We start from the raw sequence: 19,602 nt of genomic DNA, 5'->3' as shown, positions 1-19,602 counted from the left end.
AAAACCGCAGCATCTTTAATCCGGGTGGAGCCTCCCCCCCCCCCAAAAAAGAAGCCTAGATGCTGCCTGCAGACCTCGATCGCCCGCAGAGAAAAGCCAGCAGACAGGAGAGCCCGTGTTAAATCTATAGCAGGAGGACAGATGGACAGACACGCCCGTATGAGCACCGGCCAGGCTGTGTACGTAGAGTTCCCCGCACCGCAGCATGGACCGAGTCCAACCTCGATCGGCAGACAAATCAGCGGGCTAGAGCGGCTACCAAAAAGCACCCCTGAGGCCCGCCCGGCTGGACCGCCGCATCCCGAAGCTGGACGCCGTCGCCAAGCGGCCGGACCGACGGTTCAAGAGGACAAACCGCCGGCAAGACCTCGACGCCTTCAGTTTCTTCCCACAACCTCTTTCTGTCGCCTCCAGCGTCTCTCCGGTGTCCCTCCAGCCCTCGCAATCCCTTTTCTCGCGATTCTGCGACATGGTCGATCGCCCGTCGTGCTGATTCCGCGCCTCTCAACCGCCGCAGCCACCTGCGGCACCCTCGATCTGCATCGCCCTCTGCATCGCCCTCTGCCCGCTGCTTCGCTTTCCAGCCATTGCGCTCGTCCGCCGCTGCAATGAACCAAGACACCCCCATGTCGTGGCCGGAGCAGCCGCACGACGAGTCCATGATGCATCCCGCCGGCGACGATGAGTTCTCCAACTTCCTCGAGTTCGGCATCAACTTCCCCGACCTGGAGGGGCATGGCTCGGGCCAGCGCCAACGTCCCTTGCCCAATTCCGGCAACTCCATCCCCACGACCGTTGGTGAGCAGGACATGGGCCGCATGGACACCGATCCCACCTCCCAGGCCCCCCAGTACAACCCCCTGGTGCCGGACATGGCCATGGATCTCGGCCACCATGGCCAGAACCCCCAGCCGTACGGTGTCAACCTGGAGACCGGCTTCTACCCCCGGGACCAACAGCAACACCACCAGCCACATCAGCACCAGCAGCATCGGCAGCACCAGCAACCGCCGAATCACCAGAACTACACGCAGGGCATGATCCCGCCAACCCCCAACAGCGTCGAGCTCCATGGAGGTGCCGCCCAGTATCCCCAGCGGGTGGAGGAGAGCCATGACATGTACGACCGATATACGCGCGTGAATGAGGAGCAAGTGAGAGACCACTCCCTTCGCCGGTTCTTATGGCGATCCCGTCAAGGTGCAGAAGCTGACGAGCTCCCGCAGGCCTTTTACACCCCTCTGATATCGCCCGCCATGACGCCCTTGGATACTCAATTCCGGATGCCCGAGTATACCATCCCGGGAGAATACTTCACCCCGCTTACCTCCCCGGCTCTGGAGGCGCGCAACTCCAATTCCAATGGCTATCCGTTCCAGACGTCGCAGGGTCCTGACATGGGATTCATCCAGTCTCCTGTCGACGTGAACGGCGTTCCCGTCCAGTCCGCACCGTCGTCGCCTGGTCTCTCTAAGAAACAACAGCAGCAGCAGCAGCAGCAGCAGCAACGCCGCCGGCCGTCGGCCACCACAAGAATGACCGGCCGTGCTGGCAAGCAGTCTCCCCTGGTCCGGCCGCAGACTCGGCGGAAACAGGCACTGAGCACGCAGCTCCATTCGGACGAGGTCCTGAACGCTCTCGAACAGCAGAACGGGAGCAGGCCAACGAGTGGCGGCAGCGGTCTCCGCTATGGCAGTAACGAGAGTTCACAGGATTCCGTGTCGCCTGAACCTCTCTCCGAACCCTTGATGCCCCCTCCTGCCCTTCCCCAGTCACGGAAATCCCCCGCCATGGGCCCGCAGACGTCGGAACCGAAGACGAGTGAAGCCGCAACCCCAGCAACGCTGATGCGGATCCAGAAGCGGCCGCACATGCACGATGCCACCGGGCATTTCTCCGGCCAGGCCAGTCTTGTGCCAAGCGAATCGCGTGACGAGGTGATGGAGGACGTTCAACTTCCAGAAGCGGCGACGGACACTCGACCCAAGATGTCCCGCATCGACACGACAGTCCATACGAAGGACCAGAACCGCGCGGCGCCTTCGGAGAAGACGCCGTCCATCGAGCCCAAGTCCGCAACGGAGAGACCGCCGTCCTCGTCGGTCGCCCCAAGCCCCCATCCGGGCGCAATGCCCTCCCCTAGTGGACCAACTGCCAAGAGACCCGACATGAAGGCGGCCATCACCAGAAAGCGACAGAGCGTGAGCTCCCAAATCAGCCCTGCACTGCGGCCCAGGATCAGCCCGAGCATCCAGCCGCTGGTACGAGGCGACGGTAAGTAGTGCAATCACATTCCAAGAGATCACGACAGGGAATACTGATCGATCTGTAGCTGGCATTTCCAGTGAGACGTCGGCGCTCTATCTGGCCTCCAAATCGAATTACCAGCACATCCTGGATGGCACCCTTCTCCCCGGCGTCTCGTATCCGGAGACGCTGGCCGAGAACCTCAGCTCGAAACGCACCAATCACAAGCTGGCGGAGCAAGGCCGACGGAATCGCATCAACACTGCTCTCAAGGAGATCGAGTCACTTCTTCCACCGGGCTTCGCGCAGGAACGAAGTAGGGAACGGAAGGAAGCCCAAGGCGATGGCCAGGGAACCCCATCCTTGAAGCCCGTTGAGAAAGAAAGAGCCAATCACGCTATCAGCAAGGCGAGCACGGTCGAGATGGCCATCGACTACATCAAGCTGTTGAAGAAGGAACTCGAGGAAACGAAACAGAAGCTGAAGGAGGCCGAGTCGAAGCTGGAAGGCAAAGAAGTTCAAGATGCTCGCGACCAGGCGGCACCTGCTACCGGAACCGAGGCGGAAGGGAAGGACGATAAAACGAGTAATGGCAACGCACAGCCGGTGGCAGAAGAATCGAAATCCGCGTGAGGACCGACGATGGGAACGTCATACGAGGCGTACGATTGCTAAGCGGGGACGAGACCACGACGTGTTGAAAGAGTATAAAAAATTGGGAAAAGCGAACGGACATAAGGCGTGGTTGTTCTGTTTTCCAAGAGTTTTTTTTTTTATATTATTTCCCTATCTTACCCCCTCGCATTAATATTTCTTCCCTCCTTCCTTCCTGCCCCGTAGCCGTGGCCTTGATCCCATACATATTTGTCTCGTCTTTTTTTACCATACATATACGAATCGGGTCAGGCGTTTTCGGCGGGGCGTTTGTGTTCCTATCACCGCATACATACATATATCGTGTACCTAGGTATTCCGTCTATCTATGTGTCTGTGTGAAGAAGTTACAACATCGTCGGGAAAACTAACTGGGCGGCTAAATCTGTAAGTAGGTGTCTGAGTTTGAGTCTGACAGGTTGAATTAAAATTGTCATCGCATCATACCATACACTTTTCTATGCTCTGATGATATTCTTCAAACTCCTAATCAAGCAGAACTGAAGCTACTAGGGCACTCCTATCCGTGGGCGGCTCAATTCCTCACCTGACAAGCCTTGCGGAGAGATTGCTCTGAATGATACGTGGGATGGCGGACATGTCATCGCAATCAAGCATGTGGAGCTCCCTGAGGCGACTGTGTGAACAGCTCTTGAGGTGATATGAATCAGTTAGATGGTCAATGACCTTGTGCTGTCTACCTATACCTACGACAATGGATCCATTAAGCAACCATCGCCAGCGTCATTGCAGTTGCTTCGGGCCACCAGTGCAGTTATTGAATGCGTCACTTATGCATTACAACTGTGCTTTAAAAGCCCTTTCAATGGGGACCTTTGGAATTTCACTGAAGAGGTGGGGATGGGCTGGAGGGATCTGCGCAACTGCCTGCTAGAGACGCTAGCGTAGTTCGCAATTGGGGGGGGCTGAGAGCGGGGATCTGGTCGCTCAAGCCCTACCTACCGAGCTACCGATGTTGAAGCTACCGTGTCACAGCCTTGTGGCTTACTAGGCATTGGTCCCGTCCCTCACGACTGGAAACACTGAAAAGCAGCTGACTCGTTCCCAACTGGAGTGACCATATTTGATCGAAACAAGGAGACTTTGTACATGTCTCAAGTTACCTACCGAAGGTAGCCATTGAGGGAAGGAAGATTGTCCTTGAAGAATTCGAGAAGACGTTCATCGTTCTTGATGCTCTTGATGAACGCCAGAGCCTTTTGGACGTGATTGAGGAAATTGCAGGATGGAACACGGGAAAACTGCACACGCTTATCGCAAGCAGAAGGGAGAAAGATATCGAGGACTCCTTTGGAAGGCTGACACAGGGCAAAAGTGTCTCTATTCAGAATGCACTGGTTGATGAAGATATCCGGCTCTATGTTCCTGAAAGACTTCGGACCGACTCCAATCTGGCAAGGCGGCGAGAGCAACCGGACGTACAGCGGAAAATTGCGGAAACATTGATGGGTAAGGCTGATGGGATGTAAGTTTCGAATTCCCGTTTCTAGCCCGGGGAAATAGGTCTGCCGAAGGTTTCAATGGCCATGGCCATTGCAATTAGCCGATTTATTCACAGAATGGTTCCTCATGTATATTCTCAGGTTTCGATGGGCTGCGTAAGATATACACTCGTGGCGGAAGCTATCGAGACCCTGCCTTTTTGGTTCCACCAGATCAGGGAGGACTGGGATAGTGACAAGATCGCGCCCGAGCGTCTTTTCAGTCTGGGCGTCTCGACGAGACCTCTTCATGTTGCCCCAAGCACGGTCAATCCGTACACGGATGACTTCACCTTGGTGGAAGCTCTGCTCACTTTAGACTCAAATCTATCTCACAGTCCATCGCTTCTATATCTCCTCTCATGCTCGTTCCATGCAAATTACGATTCCGCGATATTGATATCGTCTCTTTCTACATAGATACAGACACGCGAAGGAAGATCCTGCACTTTCGGGCCGTACGTCCCCCCGTCGAACCTGGAGACGAAGCTTCTGGCAGATCGACAAAACCATGGAAGAATCCTCGGAAAATATACTATTATGATATCTCACAACAATGGTTACGAAAAAAAACCTCGACAGTTTTGGAGCTCTCTGTTCTCACCAGCTTGGGTCATGAAGCTACACCCACCCGTTACTGGTTTTCGACAGAAACATCTAGTATTTCATCCATACCCTCGTCATTCTCTGAGAGGGCCTTACTGGGCGAGATTCATATAAGAAGCTCCTTTGGTCAATATCGTCAGCATTAAATGTTGTTTTGTACGCTCCCGCTGTACGGGTATGATGCTGGTCTATGCCGGTGGCACGCAGGAAATCCTCGGCCAGTGGTTAGAGTCTGTGCCACAGAAAGAAGCCACAATCCGTGACTTGTATGCTTCGCATGAAACTGACAGTCACGTCACCTGGAACAGCTCCGTTTCGTTCTGTGCAAGAAATTCCCCAAGACTAAAACTGTTCTTCGACAGATAACGGCTGTGTTTTCGACATATACTAGCGAGATAGGAGATATAGGCAGTGATGAGCGCGTGGCTGCCGTTAGAGATGTAAACTTATGGGGTAAGTCTAGCGACCCATCTGTCAAAATGTGTTTTGTGCATGTGGACAAGTCCTAATGGCGTGTAGGACACCCTTATCTGGTGGTTTTCGCGGTCTTCGGATGTGATATTTTCGAACGAAGATGAGGATAACATGATCTAGCCTTCACCCTTTTCCCACAAAGCTCCCTCTGTGGCTGTATCAGCCATGGAAGGCTTGATGTGGTCTAGATGTGCATAGATGCTTGTTCGGTATATGTGGCTGGTTATGACGGCAAGATAAATTCAACGTTGTGTTTCAGACTGGTAACGGCTGGGTAGTGACACTTCTTGACCTATCTTCAACACAATTCTAAGATACATCATCTTGTAGATAACGTGTTTCCATATATATTATTATATAGCAGCACTCAACAGTTTAAGAAAGCTCCAAAACATCCAGGCTTGATCAATCTCTGTATTGGGCACAGTTTCTTCGACCTGATGCTAATAGAGGTCAGGATGATCCGCCTTGATGATATCCGCACCCTTTACCCAGCAGTTAGCCATTGAAGAAGTGTGATGAATGTCAAGGTTGCTTACCTTTTCACCAGTCATATACACGGCATTTTGGATCCGACAGTCAGGAATGACAGGGAAGATTGATGCATCGATAACCCGGAGGTTCTTGGCACCGTGTACATTGAGCTTCGGATCAACGACACCTTGGCTAATGTCTTTGGACAAACGACAGGAGCCGCAGGGATCTGGATTATCGTTAGCATATATATATATATATAATCACTAACGTACGGCAGAAGAAAAGAACGTGGACTGACGGTATCCTGTCTGGCATCTCTCCTTGATCGCCGTCTTCATCGCCTCGTCCGACTGGCGGGGCATCGGGAACGGATACTCCTCCCGGATGATATCCTTGAAGCCATCGCCGTTCATGAGGATGTCATCCACAAAGCGGACACCCTCGCGCAGCGCAACCAGATCCAGTTCGTTGGAGAAATAGTTCAGATTGATATAGGGCTGCTCGAGGGGGTCTGTCGAACGGAGTTTGATTTCTCCGTTTCTTGATAGCGGCCGCAGAAGATCGACGATGACGGTGAGATACTCGCCTTGCTGGGGCGTTGGGATGTGCCATTGGAAAGCGTCCGCGAACATCGGCTGGTTGTGGAGTCAGTGCATCATATCAAGAGTTAACTATTTATTGAATGGACATATGTGACTTGACTTACCACAAAGTCGATCTCAAAATGCGGCTGCCCTCCAGGCCCAAACGGATCAACGCCTCCGTTCTCCCGCTTCGCCTTGACATACTCCTCGCTCTTCATCAGCCAGTCGTCGATGCGCGGGAATCCTATCATTTCCAGAAGCGTGCTGGCCAAGGGACCCTTCTTCTCCCTCTGGTATTGCTGGACCGCGGCCGTGTGCATCGGTCCAGCCCGCAGGAGGATGTTGTCCAGTCCATAGCCCTCCTTCACGCGGAACACGTGCGACAGAATCGGATGATCGAGGACATTCTGCCCAACGTGAGGAGACTGGACAACCGGTGTGATCTTATGCTCTGACAGGACGTCTGCCGGCCCGATCCCGGAGAGCATCAGAAGCTTAGGCGTTTCAAACACACCCGAGGACACGATCACTTCCCGCTTCGCCTTGAATGTCCCCTCCTTGCCGTCAGAGAGGTCGATGACGGCGACCCCCGTAGCGACATTTCCTTGGTCGAATATGATCTTCTTCGAGTTGACACCCGCAAGGACATGCACATTGGGCTTGTCTTTAACAAAGACCCAACTGGAGGACCGGACGCCCTTGTATACCGAGTTGACGGATTTGAACAGGCCGTTCATTTCGCCGGTGTAGATGTTGTCTGTGAGCTTCTGGCCCTTGCTTACCCACGCCTCCCGGAGGGCTTTGCGGAAGGGTTCCAGCTCCGGGAGCAGGTCGCCGGTCGAGACGTTGAGCGGGCCATTTTGACCGATTTTGAAGAGCTCTGGAGACGCGGTTTTGGCGTCGTCGTGGTAGGTTGCGCACTTGGAAGCGCTCAGATATTGCTCCTTCGATACATACGATACCTAACGACTCACCTTCGAAAAGTACGGCTCACAATGCGCATAGTCCCACATCTCTCCGCCATACTCGGCCCAGTCATCATACGTGGCCTTGCTCCCACGTACCCAGGTGTGATAATGCGTGCAGCTGCTCCCGCCGAGAACTTTGCCTCTCGTGTTGGGCTTCTCGACCCTCTCGTACTCGGGACGGTTTATCAACGTCGTCTTGAAAGCCCAATCGTAGGGACTGCCACGGAGTTCGAAGGCGCGGCCGGGAGTCGTGATCTCTGGCACCTGTTCGGGGTGACTGTTGCAGTGCAGGTGGTGTCAGTCAGCATGACAAGGCGAGGCCATCATGTACTGTACAACAAAACAGATAACGATTTAAACTTTGAGGACGTACCCAAAGCCCGCTTCAATCACCAGCACAGAGACGTTCCGGTTTTCTGCCAGCCGGCCGGCGACCACGTTGCCGGCTGTGCCGCCTGTGTTGATTCTTTTGTTTCAGTAGGAATGCGTCATAACTTCAGTGAAGTACATACCTCCGACGACGATAAAGTCGTATTCTCCGAGAATTTCGTCCACCATTGGTGTGGTGATGCTAGTAGTACCTGGTACTTACTAGATAAGGTAAGTAGATAGAGAAACGGGAAGGAGATGAGAGAATGCCGAGATCTGGAGTAAGTAAGTTATTAATTTCTCGGCGAGCAGATCGATCGCTTTTTTTTGCCAAGTTGCCAAGGAAAGGAGCCCTTTTTATAGTTCTATTACGTACTACGCAGTGGTATAGTACATTGTACGTAGAATTCTTGGTGGAGTTTGGAGGAACATGGTTGGAGTCAAGCTTCAGCGGGGAAAGCTGGCAGATGGTTAGTATGGTTACGGTAAATGGGGAGGTATGTATGGTTCGAGAAAGGGTCCACCGATAACGTCGACGGCTTGATGGACATTAAACTCAACAGGCTTACTATATTTAATTTTGCATGACGATAGCAATCTGCGATGCGACCTTTGCTGATCGTCTAAAGTTATTGTACCTGGAATCTCGGTGTTTTGTCGGCCTTTTCTTGTCTCGAAAGATCCATTTGTTATTTTATTTTTTTTTATTTTTTATTTTTATTTTTATTTTTATTTTTTTTTTTTTTTGCTGTCGAGACTTTAAACCTACCTCCTTACCTAGGTACTGCGGATTGGTTTAGTTACGAGCCACCCTTATCCTGCCTACCTACCTATGCCAGCTCGAAAACTGGGAATTATTTTCGTGTCGAACTTCCTCGCAATCCCGACCTGTCTTGAACGTGGGCTCCACGCCGAGGGATACCTGAGTATGTGACATCAAGAGTTAGGTAGCCATTGCTATTCCCTGTCAGAGAGTCGCATGCACATCAAGCCATACAGTCTGATGCCGAGAATGCCGAGAGTTACTACAACGTGTGACTTGGCCGTTCTCAGTCGCGTAGCAAGGGGGAGCTGAGTATGTCCGTCTTCATCCATTTCCACGCAGGGGTAACTTAGGCGTAGTAGGCATTTGGATAATTCTTTCAACTTGATAGGGTTGTACGTTCTCTCTTTACATTTCAATGTCCTTTACCAATAATGTCTGTATGGGCTTTCGGTCGGGAGAGAGTTGAATGCTGCTGATGATGTGAGGTCAGATGGCGTGGTCCATGAACTTGGTAGTCGGGTTGCGCGCAGTCGAAAAGTTGGGGACGTCATACATATCTCAACTTCCAACATCCACGCGATTTACACGCTCACAGCCCTGACAGATGGCGCACGCTTCCATCCGATCGCGATCTTGTATTTAGTAATTCCACATAAATCGATTGCCCGATTGCCCCCGGAGTTAATAATTGAGTTTGCGATCAATCCGGATCCTCATCACCGGCTGCCATAGATGGTACGCATGCGGCAACGGTTCAACTCGGGAAGCTTGACGTTGACCCGCGGGTCTTGTCTTCCTCCTCTCCTCTGCTCTCCTGCTTTCAGGGTTCTCGTCTTCGACCATCATTACGGGTCAAGTATTGGTAAGCGGATTATCCTAACAGGCTAGAGTCCTCTAACTAACTCCCTGTTCACCGCTTGCATCCTGTTGTTATTGTTGTTGACGGTTACATCATCGACTACACGTATACTAATCGCAGCGACGTACAAGGGTTTGGCGATCGTCTCCGCGATGATGTATTTAAGATCCAGCAGATATATTTTGGAGGGTGGATTTGTTTTTGCCGTCGTCTTCGCTTTTTCTCTCTGTCTCCCATCGGCGCTTCTTTCACAGCTCTCGATGCGGTCCTCCTCCTCCTTGCCTTTTTGATTCCATTGAGTGATTCTCATCTATCACGACTCCTACCTACCTAATAATCAATTACTCTGAACATTCCTACAAAATGGCAAACATCTCAGCTGGTCTGCACCATCTCCAGAAGGCCGCCAAGTCGGCGGTGTCTCCCGACAGCAAGACTGTCGACCTCGAAAACGACACCGTCGAGCCCGGCAAGAACCAGTCCATGACCACGGACTATGGCATCAAGATCCAGGACACGGATCACTGGCTTCGCGCTGTCGATGACAACCACAATGGACCAAGCTTGCTAGAGGACCAGATCGGCCGTGAGAAGGTATGCAGTCGTTCGTCTTCCTACCTTTCGGCTCAATGCTGACTTCTGTCACCAGATCATGCGCTTCGACCATGAGCGGATCCCTGAGCGTGTTGTCCACGCCCGCGGGACGGGCGCCTTTGGAACCTTCAGGCTCTTCGAAAGCGCACAGGACGTCACCACCGCGGGTGTCCTGACTGATACCTCCCGCACGACTCCCGTCTTCGTGCGATTCTCCACGGTCCAGGGCAGCAAGGGCAGCGCTGACACCGTCCGAGATGTGCGCGGTTTCGCCGTGAAAATGTACACGGCGGAGGGCAACTGGGACATTGTCGGCAACAACATCCCGGTGTTCTTCATCCAGGATGCCATCAAGTTCCCGGATATCATCCACTCCGTCAAACCGGAGCCACACAATGAGATTCCTCAGGGCCAAAGTGCTCACAACAACTTCTGGGACTTTGTGTACCAGCACACGGAGACAACTCATATGCAGCAGTGGGTATGTTGGTGCATCTTATACTGAGATATCCGGGTGTAGTCTCAACTAACAATGATCTAGGTGATGTCGGACCGCTCCATCCCTCGTTCGTACCGCATGATGCAGGGCTTTGGAGTCAACACATACTCCATGGTCAATGCCCAGGGCAAGAGACATTTCGTCAAATTCCACTTCCTCCCAGAGCTTGGCGTACATTCGCTGGTCTGGGATGAAGCGCTGAAGATCAACGGCCAGGACCCTGATTTCCACCGTAAGGACTTGATGGACGCCATCGATGCTGGCCACTATCCCAAGTGGAAGTTCGGTATCCAGTTGATCCCCGAGGAAAAGGAACATGACTTTGAATTTGATATCCTTGACTCGACAAAACTGTGGCCTGAGGAATTGGTCCCCATTCGCTATATCGGTGAAATGGAGCTGAACCGCAATGTCGATGAATTCTTCCCCCAGACGGAGCAAGTGGCATTCTGTACCAGTCATATCGTGCCTGGTATCGAGTTCTCCGACGATCCTCTCCTCCAGGGCCGGAACTTCTCGTACTTCGATACGCAGATCTCACGTCTCGGGCCCAACTGGGAGGAACTGCCCATTAACCGTCCGGTGTGCCCATACATGAACATCACCAACCGCGATGGGGCGATGAGGCATCGCATCACCAAGGGCAAGGTCAACTACTGGCCCAACCGATTTGAAATCAACCCTCCTGCGTCTGCTGCCCAGGGTGGTTTCAGCAGCTACCCCGAGAAGCAGTCGGGCATCAAGGCTCGCACGCACTCTGCGAAGTTCAAGGAGCACTACAACCAGGCGCAGCTGTTCTACAACTCGCTTTCTGACATTGAGAAGCTGCACGTCGCCAAGTCCTTCTCCTTCGAACTCGACCACTGTGACGAGGAGCTCGTGTACAAGCGCGCTACAGAGCGCCTGAGCTACGTCGACCTTCAACTCGCTCAGCTCGTCGCGAAGAACGTGGGCGCCGAGATTCCCACCAGGGCCCTGAAGGAGAACAGGGGTCTAAAGTCCAAGGGCCTCAGCCAGCTCGAATACCTCCCCGACACCGCCAACATCACCACCCGTCGCGTTGCGATCCTCGTCGCCGACGGCTTCGACCAGACCTCTTACGCCGGGATGAAGTCCGCCCTGAAAGAGCAAGGCGCCTTCGTCTTCACCATCGGCCCCAGACGCCAGGCTATCAAGGCCGCCACTGGCGAGGAGGTCGTCCCCGACCACCACTTCCCGGGCATGCGATCGACCCTGTTCGACGCGACCTTCGTCCCGGGAGGCAAGCACATCGAGGCCCTCAGCAAGAACGGCAACGCCAAGTACTGGATCACCGAGTCCTTCGCGCACCTGAAGCCCATCGCGGGCGTGAATGAGGCCGTCGGCTTCATCGAGTCGCAGACCAAGCTGCCCGGCGTGCGGTTCGCCACTACTGCGTCCAACAACACGACCGTCGAGAGCTACGGGATCGTCACCGCGCACGGCACGCCCACGGACGTGTTCAGGAAGCTGGGCGCCGTCGGTAAGGACTCGAAGGGCTTCCAGGAGCAGTTCATCTGGCAGATCTCGCGGCATAGGAACTGGCAGCGGGAGCTGGATGGGTTGGTTGATCAGGTGGCTGCTTAAGTTGGGTAGCCCATTATCCAGGTATTCTACATTTTTTCTTTAATCGGTAGCAATATGTAATATCACCCGGATTAGTCATGTATGTATGTACGTCCTGATGTATGTAGCAGGACACGAAATTCAACTGTTGTAAATTCAGCCAACTTCATCCACAGACGAAACCCACTGGGCAACTGACAGATCCAAGGAAACTGGTGTTTTACACCCCCTCGAGTGTTTTGAAGGGTTGAATGTAGAGCCGAGTACAAACTTACCTGAGTATACCGTTCGCGAGTACCTACTTTTTGATCTATCCTAAAAGGGTAGCCGCTGCCCTTTGGAGGTAGGCAGGTCCCCATTGGTAGGTAGGCCTTTTCTGTGTAACAAAGAGTCCATAGGAATTCGAATTCGCACGACAAAGCCACAGCAATTGTGAACATTGGTGCGGGTGAAGCAGGAGGCCTAGCCTACATATCTGGTCAACATCGAACAGGCAGTATAAACCCCCTCGAGTACCTGGGACCTTAACTGAACTTTATATCGTTATAGTAACATTTACAATCACGCGATCAATCTACTCCACCCATATCCCATGTCCCCATTTCGTCTATTATCTATATGTGCATAGAGATACTCTGTTATACTCCACTTGAGGCTCCATACCACCCCCCAACGCAGCCAACCCCCAATGGTTACTCTATACCTTACTTTACTCCGTACCAAGGACCGAACGTAAGCCAAGAAGCCCGAGCCAAGTTTCCCCCCGCCCCGCCCCGCCCCGCCCCGCCCCGCGCCAAGAGATCGACATGACATGGTGGATGACATCATTATAAGTACCTACCCTCGGCAGAATTTTATGACGATCGATCTGTGATCCATCATAATCAGGGTTGGGATCAAGGATTGTTTTGTTCTAGATGTAAAATAGCTAGGTAGTGCACAAGACATCATAGTTTGTTCATACTAAGAAGACGTTACATCACGTGGCAGGTACATACAGCAAGTACCTAAGGTAGGTACATACATTACACTGTTTGGGGGCTCACCGGCGTCCCTAGATAGATAATTATCACAGACAGACAGACAGGGAGACACATGATAGGCGGTAAATAGGTAGATATAATTATCCGGTACTGTGTGTATGTATGTATGTATGTATGTATGTATGTATGTAGTATCTACTTGTGTGTATATATGTATGTATGTAGTATCTACTTAACAAATACATGCATGACACACAGATAGGTAGGTAAACAGACAACAAGACAGATAGGCAGACAGACAACCAAGCAGGGGGGTAACAGTGACAATAAACAAACATCCAGACAGGTGATTAGAGGAGAGATAGATAGGGAGATAGATATTATTATTATATATATATATATATATACCAATCGACGGATGCCGGCGCTGACAGCACACGGCAGACGTAAACCAACAGACAATCAACATCAGGGGAATAATGAGATGATCAAAAAATGGAGATAGGAACGTAAAATGTCGTATCGTGTCGTATCGCTCGAGGCAGATAAGATGGAGGAGAGATGTCGAGTCTATCCGAACAGAGAGTGTCGTATTTTACTCGGATCGCGGATGGAGTAGACGGGTCCTTTTTTTTTTTTGTTTTGTCTCCTCTTTTGTCCCCCTTTTTATTCTTTTTATCGTCACTTTTTAGATAGGTTATACGTATATCGACCCCGATTAATCCTCGAAAAAATGCAAGATCGCACGGATGCCCCGCGACCCCAGCCCGTGCGGCGGATACGCGATGTACAGCGGTTCTTCATGCGCCCCCAGCTTCAGCCGGAACTCGCTCTTCCGGCTGAGGTGGAACTGCTTCGCCACGGCCTCGTACGTGTGCTGCAGCATCTTGACCTTGGCGCCGTGCATGTGGTGGCCCGGCGTCAGCTGGCTCGTCGCGCCCGCGCCGAAGGTCAGGGTCCTGACGCCCGACTTGGCCGCCGTCTGGATGGCGTGGGTGACGATATACTCGATGGCACCGGACGGCGCGCCGGGGAAGTCGAAGCTGTATTTGATCTGCATGCCGCTGGCCGGGGCGAGCATGGCCAGCGTGACGAAGGCGCAGACGGTGCCCCTGCGGTCCTGCGCGTAGAAGTACCACCGGTGCGACGGGTCGCGCCACGGGTCGATGTCCGACAGGTGGATCTGGGTGCCCTTGCGGTTCGCGAGCCAGTCCTGGATGCGCCGGTCGATGTGGGCGCGCATGTCCTCGGGGACCTGCTCCCCCTGGGGCACCGACGCGATGCGGACGCCTTCGCCCTCGGCGTGGCGGATCTTGCGGGCGACCTCGCCCTCGGAGGCCGCCTGGCTGCTGCGCTGCGGGTCGACGCGCTCCTCGGCGATGCAGGACAGGCTGCGCCAGCCGTGCTTCTCGCCCAGGACGCTCTCGACCTCGGGGTTGCAGAGGATCCAGATGGGCTTGAGGCGCGTCTCGCGGCGGAGCCAGAGGAGGAAGGAGTGGATGACGCGGCCGTACTGGCGGGGGTCGCAGAGCGGGTTGCCCGGGATGATGGCGTAGCTGTGCGAGGGCACGTAGGAGACGGCGGCGCCGGTCGAGCGGTCGCGCCAGACGCGGTAGCGCTCGTCGCCCCAGGAGGTCGAGGTCGCGTCGCCGTAGTTGGCGATCAGGTCCTCCAGCGGCTGCATCTCGCGGTCGTCCTCGGCGATCTCCTTCGGGGGCTGCCGTTGCTTCCACGGCGGCTCGAGGGTCGACGACTCCGGGTGCCGCAGCTGCCGGACGGGCGGGCGCGGCGGCAGGCTCTTGGGATCGCGGTGGAAGAGCGAGGTGAGCCGGATGTTGCCGACCTTGAGGACGAGCATCAGCATGCGCTCGAGACCGATGCCCGCGCCGGCGTGCGGCGGAGCGCCCCAGCGGAACCCCTCCAGGTAGTCCTCCATGTCGGCCGGGTTGATGCCCAAGCGGCGCATGTTCTCCTCGAGCATCCTGGCGTCGTGGATGCGCTGGCCGCCGGAGACGATCTCCTGGCCGCGGATGAACATGTCGAACGAGTTGGAGTAGCGCGGGTCGTCCGGGTCGGGCATGGTGTAGAAGGGCCGCGCCGAGGTCGGGTACTTGTCGAGGATGTAGTAGTCGGTGCCGTACTTCTCGCGCACCAGCTCGCCCAGGCGCACCTCGTCGCGCGTGTGCAGGTCCTCGTCCTCGGGCAGCGGCGTGCCGTCCTCGGTCAGCCAGCCGGACTCGTTGAGCATGCGGATGCCGTCGCGGAAGTGGATGACGGGGGTCTTGTCCAGCCAGACGACGTCCTCCGAGGGGAACTGGTGCTTGACGGCGGCGATCTCGCGGGGGAAGCGCTCGTACAGGCCGCGGAGGATCTCCTTGATCACGGCGTCGACGGTCTCGAGCATCTCGTGGTAGTGCTCCTCGATGGACATCTCCAGGTCGAGGCCGGTGTACTCGGTCAGGTGGCGGTGGGTGTTGGAGTTCTCGGCGCGGAAGACGGCGCCGACCTCGTAGACGCGGCCAAAGTCGGCGGCGATGGCCATCTGCTTGGCCAGCTGCGGCGACTGGGCCAGGAAGGCGGCGCGGCCGAAGTAGTTGACCTGGAAGACGCTGGCGCCGGACTCGGTGGCGGAGCCCTGGAGCTTCGGGGTGTGGATCTCGATGAAGCCGCGGGCGTCGAGGGCGGAGCGGAAGAGCCCGCCGGCGGCGGCCTGCAGGCGGAAGATGGACTGGGCGGTGGCGGTGCGGAGGTCGAGGATGCGGTTGGCCAGGCGGGTGCGGTCCGGGATGTGGGAGCGGCGGCGGCCCTCGGCGCGGTCCTCTTCCTCCGTGCGGATCTCGGCCTCGTAGACGCTGAAGGGGACGGACTCCTCGCGGCGGACGACGACGTGCAGCTCGTCCACGGCGATCTCGACGTCGTGCACGGAGCAGCCCAGCACGGGCACCTCGGGGGCCTGGACGACGCCGCGCACGCGCACGATGCTGCCGGTGCGCAGGCGCTCCGCCCACTGGACCATGGCGGCGGAGGTGACGCCGGGCTTCTCGTGCAGCACGCCCTGGCAGGTGGCCAGCTGCTGGCGGAAGACGAGGAAGACGAGCCGCGGCCCCATGCGGCGGACGACGTGCAGGCGGGCCGTGAAGGTCAGACGCTCGCCCACGCGGTCGCGGGACAGCTCGTCGAAGCTGGCGCGGGGCTCGCGCGGACGCTCCCTGCTCTGCACCAGGGGGAGGTCGCCGTAGCGGGCGCGGGTCTCAGGGGTCTCGTCGCGGGCGATCATCTCCTCCTTCTCGCGGCGCCGCTGCTCGGACTCGGAGCGGCGCTCCTCGCTGAGACGGCTCTTGGCCTGGCGCCGCTGCTGGCGGGCGAGACGCTTCTGCTGGTTGCGGCTGACGGGGCCGGTGGTGGTCGAGTCGTCGGAGACGTCGTCGCTGGACGAGATGTAGTCGCGGTCGCGCAGGAAGCTCAGGACGCTGCGGCGCGGCGAGACGGACGCGGCGGAGCGAGGGCCGTCGTCGCCCTTGCCGGGGCGCATCTTGGAGAGGGCGCGCCGGATCGACATCATGGCAGATCTAGCTGATCTAGCTGATCTAGCTGATCTTAAAGGAGGAAACGGGCGTTGGGGAGGGGGGGGGAGGGGGGTGGTCGGGATATATCAACGGGTCTGGTCTGCTGGATTAGCACGGATATCCACAGGAGACGGGAGACAGACATCACCGGTATCCCCGGAAGGGGCGGCCCGACAGCGGAGTCGGGGAGAGAAAAGGGCGATGATGGTGGCAGGCCGACAGAAGAGAGAGAGAGAGAGAGAGAGAGAGAGAGATAACAAAATAGAAATAAAAGAAAGGCTGAGGCTCTCACAACCCGCGTGCGTCCGGTTCGCCCGCGATGATGTCATGGCGGATCGTCAGCAAAAAAGAAGATAAAGGCTGAAAAGAAGCATGATGATATATAAAGATCGGCAGGCCGAGACAGGCCGAGCAGAGAAAGCCAGGATAGCCAGTATAAAAACAGGATAAAACAGAACATCAACAGACACCTCAGGCACAAACTCGTATATAAAGATCTTTCAGATACGACATGGGCGATCTGCCAAGGGACGTCGTCTCTTAGCTTGCGCCATGCCGTGACGTCTTTTCCAGACCGAAGATCTGTTCCCTACGTCTACATCTCTATCTATACAGATACATCGATATCCAAGATGACCCCCCGCTGGTGGCTCTACCTCCAGGCCATCTTCTGGCGCTTCCTGATGCGCATCGGCATGTTCGTCCACGACATCGCCTGGCCTCGTCCGCCTCGGCCGTCCTTTACGCGCTCCTTCACCGTGCTCAACCACCAAGCCTCCTCCTCTTCTCTGGTGACGCTGCACTTCTACTGCCCCCCGGGCTACTTCTCCAACCGCGCCCTCCTCCCCTCCCCCTCGCACCGCCCCCGCAAGTACCCCGTCGTCGTCAACTTCCACGGCGGCGGATTCACCCTCGGCCGCGCGACCGACGACGCGCGCTGGGCCCGCATGGTCCTGGACGAGGTCGGCGCCGTCGTCGTCAGTGTCGACTATCGGCTGGCGCCCGAACACCCGTTCCCCGCGGCCGTGGACGACGGGGTCGACGCGCTGAGATATCTCGCGGCGCACGCGGACGAGCTGGCTCTCGACGTATCGCAGGTCGTCCTGACGGGGTTCTCGGCGGGTGGGAATCTGGTGGTGACGGTGCCGTTGCGCTGGAGGGAGAGGGTCCACGGTATGCACGGCGACAAGGACCACGACCACGACCACGACCACGACCACGACAGCGATGCCTCCTTCGACACGGATACAGATCATAGGGACAAAGACAGACCAGACCCCAACCTCAGTCGGTCCGAGTCGACACAGTATCTGCTGGACCAACCCCCCCAGCAACCCCTCCACACCTCCCAACCCCCCCTCAGGATCCTCGCCATCTTCGCCTGGTACCCCATCCTCGACTTCGTCCTCCCCCGCTCCCACCGGCGGGCAACCAGTCCCCTCCCCGAAAAAACCCTCCCATCCTTCCTCACCACCCTCTTCGACGACTCCTACCTCCCGGACTCCCTGGACCGCTCGTCCCCCTACGCCTCCCCGGTCCTCGCGCCGGACGATCTCCTCCGGACCTGCCTCCCGAACGACGTCTTCCTGTATACCTGTGAATGGGACATGCTCCTCAAGGAGGGACAGCATTTCGTCCGACGGCTGGACGGGCTCGGGAAGAGGGTGCGGGCGATGATGATCGAGAAGGTGCCGCACGCGTGGGATAAGAGCGCGAATCCGTTCCGGGATCAGGGGAGGGTGAATGTGTTGTATCGGGATGCGTGTGCGGAGATGAGGGCGTTGTTGGTGGAGGGGACGGGAGGGGGTCTTGGTCAGGGGGAAGGGGAAGGGGAGGGGGAGGATCTGGATCGGCCGGATCTGGGGGGATTTGGATGCGGAGGATAAATGAACGAGATGGAAAGTGATGGCATTACGATGGGATGAAGACCGGATGGGGTTTATATGAGATGGATGGAACGGAATTGTACTGTACCTGGCTTCTTATGTATTTATTATAACTGGACTGGACTGGATTGGATTGGATTGGTGTTTGGGATACAGGGTTCCGGTTCTGGTCCTGAGATGGGCGTCGATGGAGTATCTGCATGTTGTTTAATATTTCTACTCTGTACAGTAACCTTATAAATACTGTGTTGTCTTCCAATCATATATACCAACTGAATCTTCATATCAGAGAGAGGTATGAGTTGGGACAGAAGAGCATATCAGGTATATATATATATATATATATATCCGACAAATCCGTGGATATCCAATTCTGTCTGAAGGACAACAAAAAAGCGATGTCACCATACATCTAGATAGATATATATATATATACACATACATGGTAGGTTTCCAAAAACCTAACATATCCAGGATCTCTGTTGGAGTATAGGGTCGGAACCCTGAAAGAACAAACCGGCAGCGTTGCCTTTTTAGCTCAACAATCTCTCCCTCTCTACCTAGCAGCTTTAGCAGATTGCTGGCTGTTTTTTTTTCCCTCTCTCTCTATACACCCGTGCGATTTTGAAGCTATTGGAGGGCACCTGGTTCAAATTGCCCGGTCAATGAAGCAAACCTAAAACAGCGAGGCGGCCGGCTTGGGCAGGGAACCCCGGGTAACGAATGTTTTGGCAGCCTACTGTACAGACTCATCCCGAGTCCTAACCACCTACCAGTCTTTAATATTTCTACGTTGATCCAGACTACACGGATATACAGCAGTCGACTCAACTAACTGGCTCTTTTCACATTTTTTTGTCCTAAATCCTATCTATCTACATCATTCTCATCATGAATCAGATACGCCATCACAACAGACAAACAAGCTGACCAACATGACCAAGATCACAAACAACCAAGTCAGAACAGTGATGGTAACATGAC

At 55.2% G+C, this 19,602-nt stretch overlaps 5 protein-coding genes across 5 annotated transcripts; 3 read left to right on the top strand and 2 right to left on the bottom strand.

Annotated features, from left to right (window-relative positions):
* Positions 1-608: 608 nt before the first annotated feature.
* On the top strand, positions 609-2,880 carry VTN00DRAFT_7975 (uncharacterized protein; the record flags this gene model as incomplete). The annotated part of the gene is made up of 3 exons (XM_069434777.1): positions 609-1,154; positions 1,227-2,274; positions 2,333-2,880. The coding sequence occupies 3 exons, from the start codon at positions 609-611 to the stop codon at positions 2,878-2,880; spliced, it is 2,142 nt and encodes a 713-aa protein (XP_069286241.1).
* A 3,046-nt stretch (positions 2,881-5,926) lies between these two features.
* On the bottom strand, positions 5,927-8,070 carry VTN00DRAFT_7974 (uncharacterized protein; the record flags this gene model as incomplete). The annotated part of the gene is made up of 7 exons (XM_069434776.1): positions 5,927-5,968; positions 6,023-6,186; positions 6,259-6,595; positions 6,667-7,464; positions 7,519-7,789; positions 7,886-7,967; positions 8,025-8,070. The coding sequence occupies 7 exons, from the start codon at positions 8,068-8,070 to the stop codon at positions 5,927-5,929; spliced, it is 1,740 nt and encodes a 579-aa protein (XP_069286240.1).
* Positions 8,071-9,869: 1,799 nt separating this feature from the next.
* On the top strand, positions 9,870-12,204 carry VTN00DRAFT_7973 (uncharacterized protein; the record flags this gene model as incomplete). Its single annotated transcript, XM_069434775.1, has 3 exons — positions 9,870-10,100; positions 10,156-10,581; positions 10,642-12,204. 3 exons carry the CDS (start codon positions 9,870-9,872, stop codon positions 12,202-12,204), a joined length of 2,220 nt encoding a protein of 739 aa, XP_069286239.1.
* Positions 12,205-13,884: 1,680 nt separating this feature from the next.
* On the bottom strand, positions 13,885-16,725 carry VTN00DRAFT_7972 (uncharacterized protein; the record flags this gene model as incomplete). Its single annotated transcript, XM_069434774.1, has 1 exon — positions 13,885-16,725. The coding sequence occupies one exon, from the start codon at positions 16,723-16,725 to the stop codon at positions 13,885-13,887; it is 2,841 nt and encodes a 946-aa protein (XP_069286238.1).
* A 639-nt stretch (positions 16,726-17,364) lies between these two features.
* On the top strand, positions 17,365-18,618 carry VTN00DRAFT_7971 (uncharacterized protein; the record flags this gene model as incomplete). The annotated part of the gene is made up of 1 exon (XM_069434773.1): positions 17,365-18,618. One exon carries the CDS (start codon positions 17,365-17,367, stop codon positions 18,616-18,618), a length of 1,254 nt encoding a protein of 417 aa, XP_069286237.1.
* Positions 18,619-19,602: the final 984 nt, after the last annotated feature.

The sequence above is a fragment of the Thermoascus crustaceus genome (genome assembly GCF_041956765.1).
Source record: "Thermoascus crustaceus strain CBS 181.67 unplaced genomic scaffold VTN00scaffold_5, whole genome shotgun sequence".
Taxonomy (NCBI): Eukaryota; Fungi; Ascomycota; class Eurotiomycetes; order Eurotiales; family Thermoascaceae; genus Thermoascus; species Thermoascus crustaceus.
Note: the sequence above shows the minus strand (reverse complement) of the source record. Positions and strands in the feature narration are given on the sequence as shown.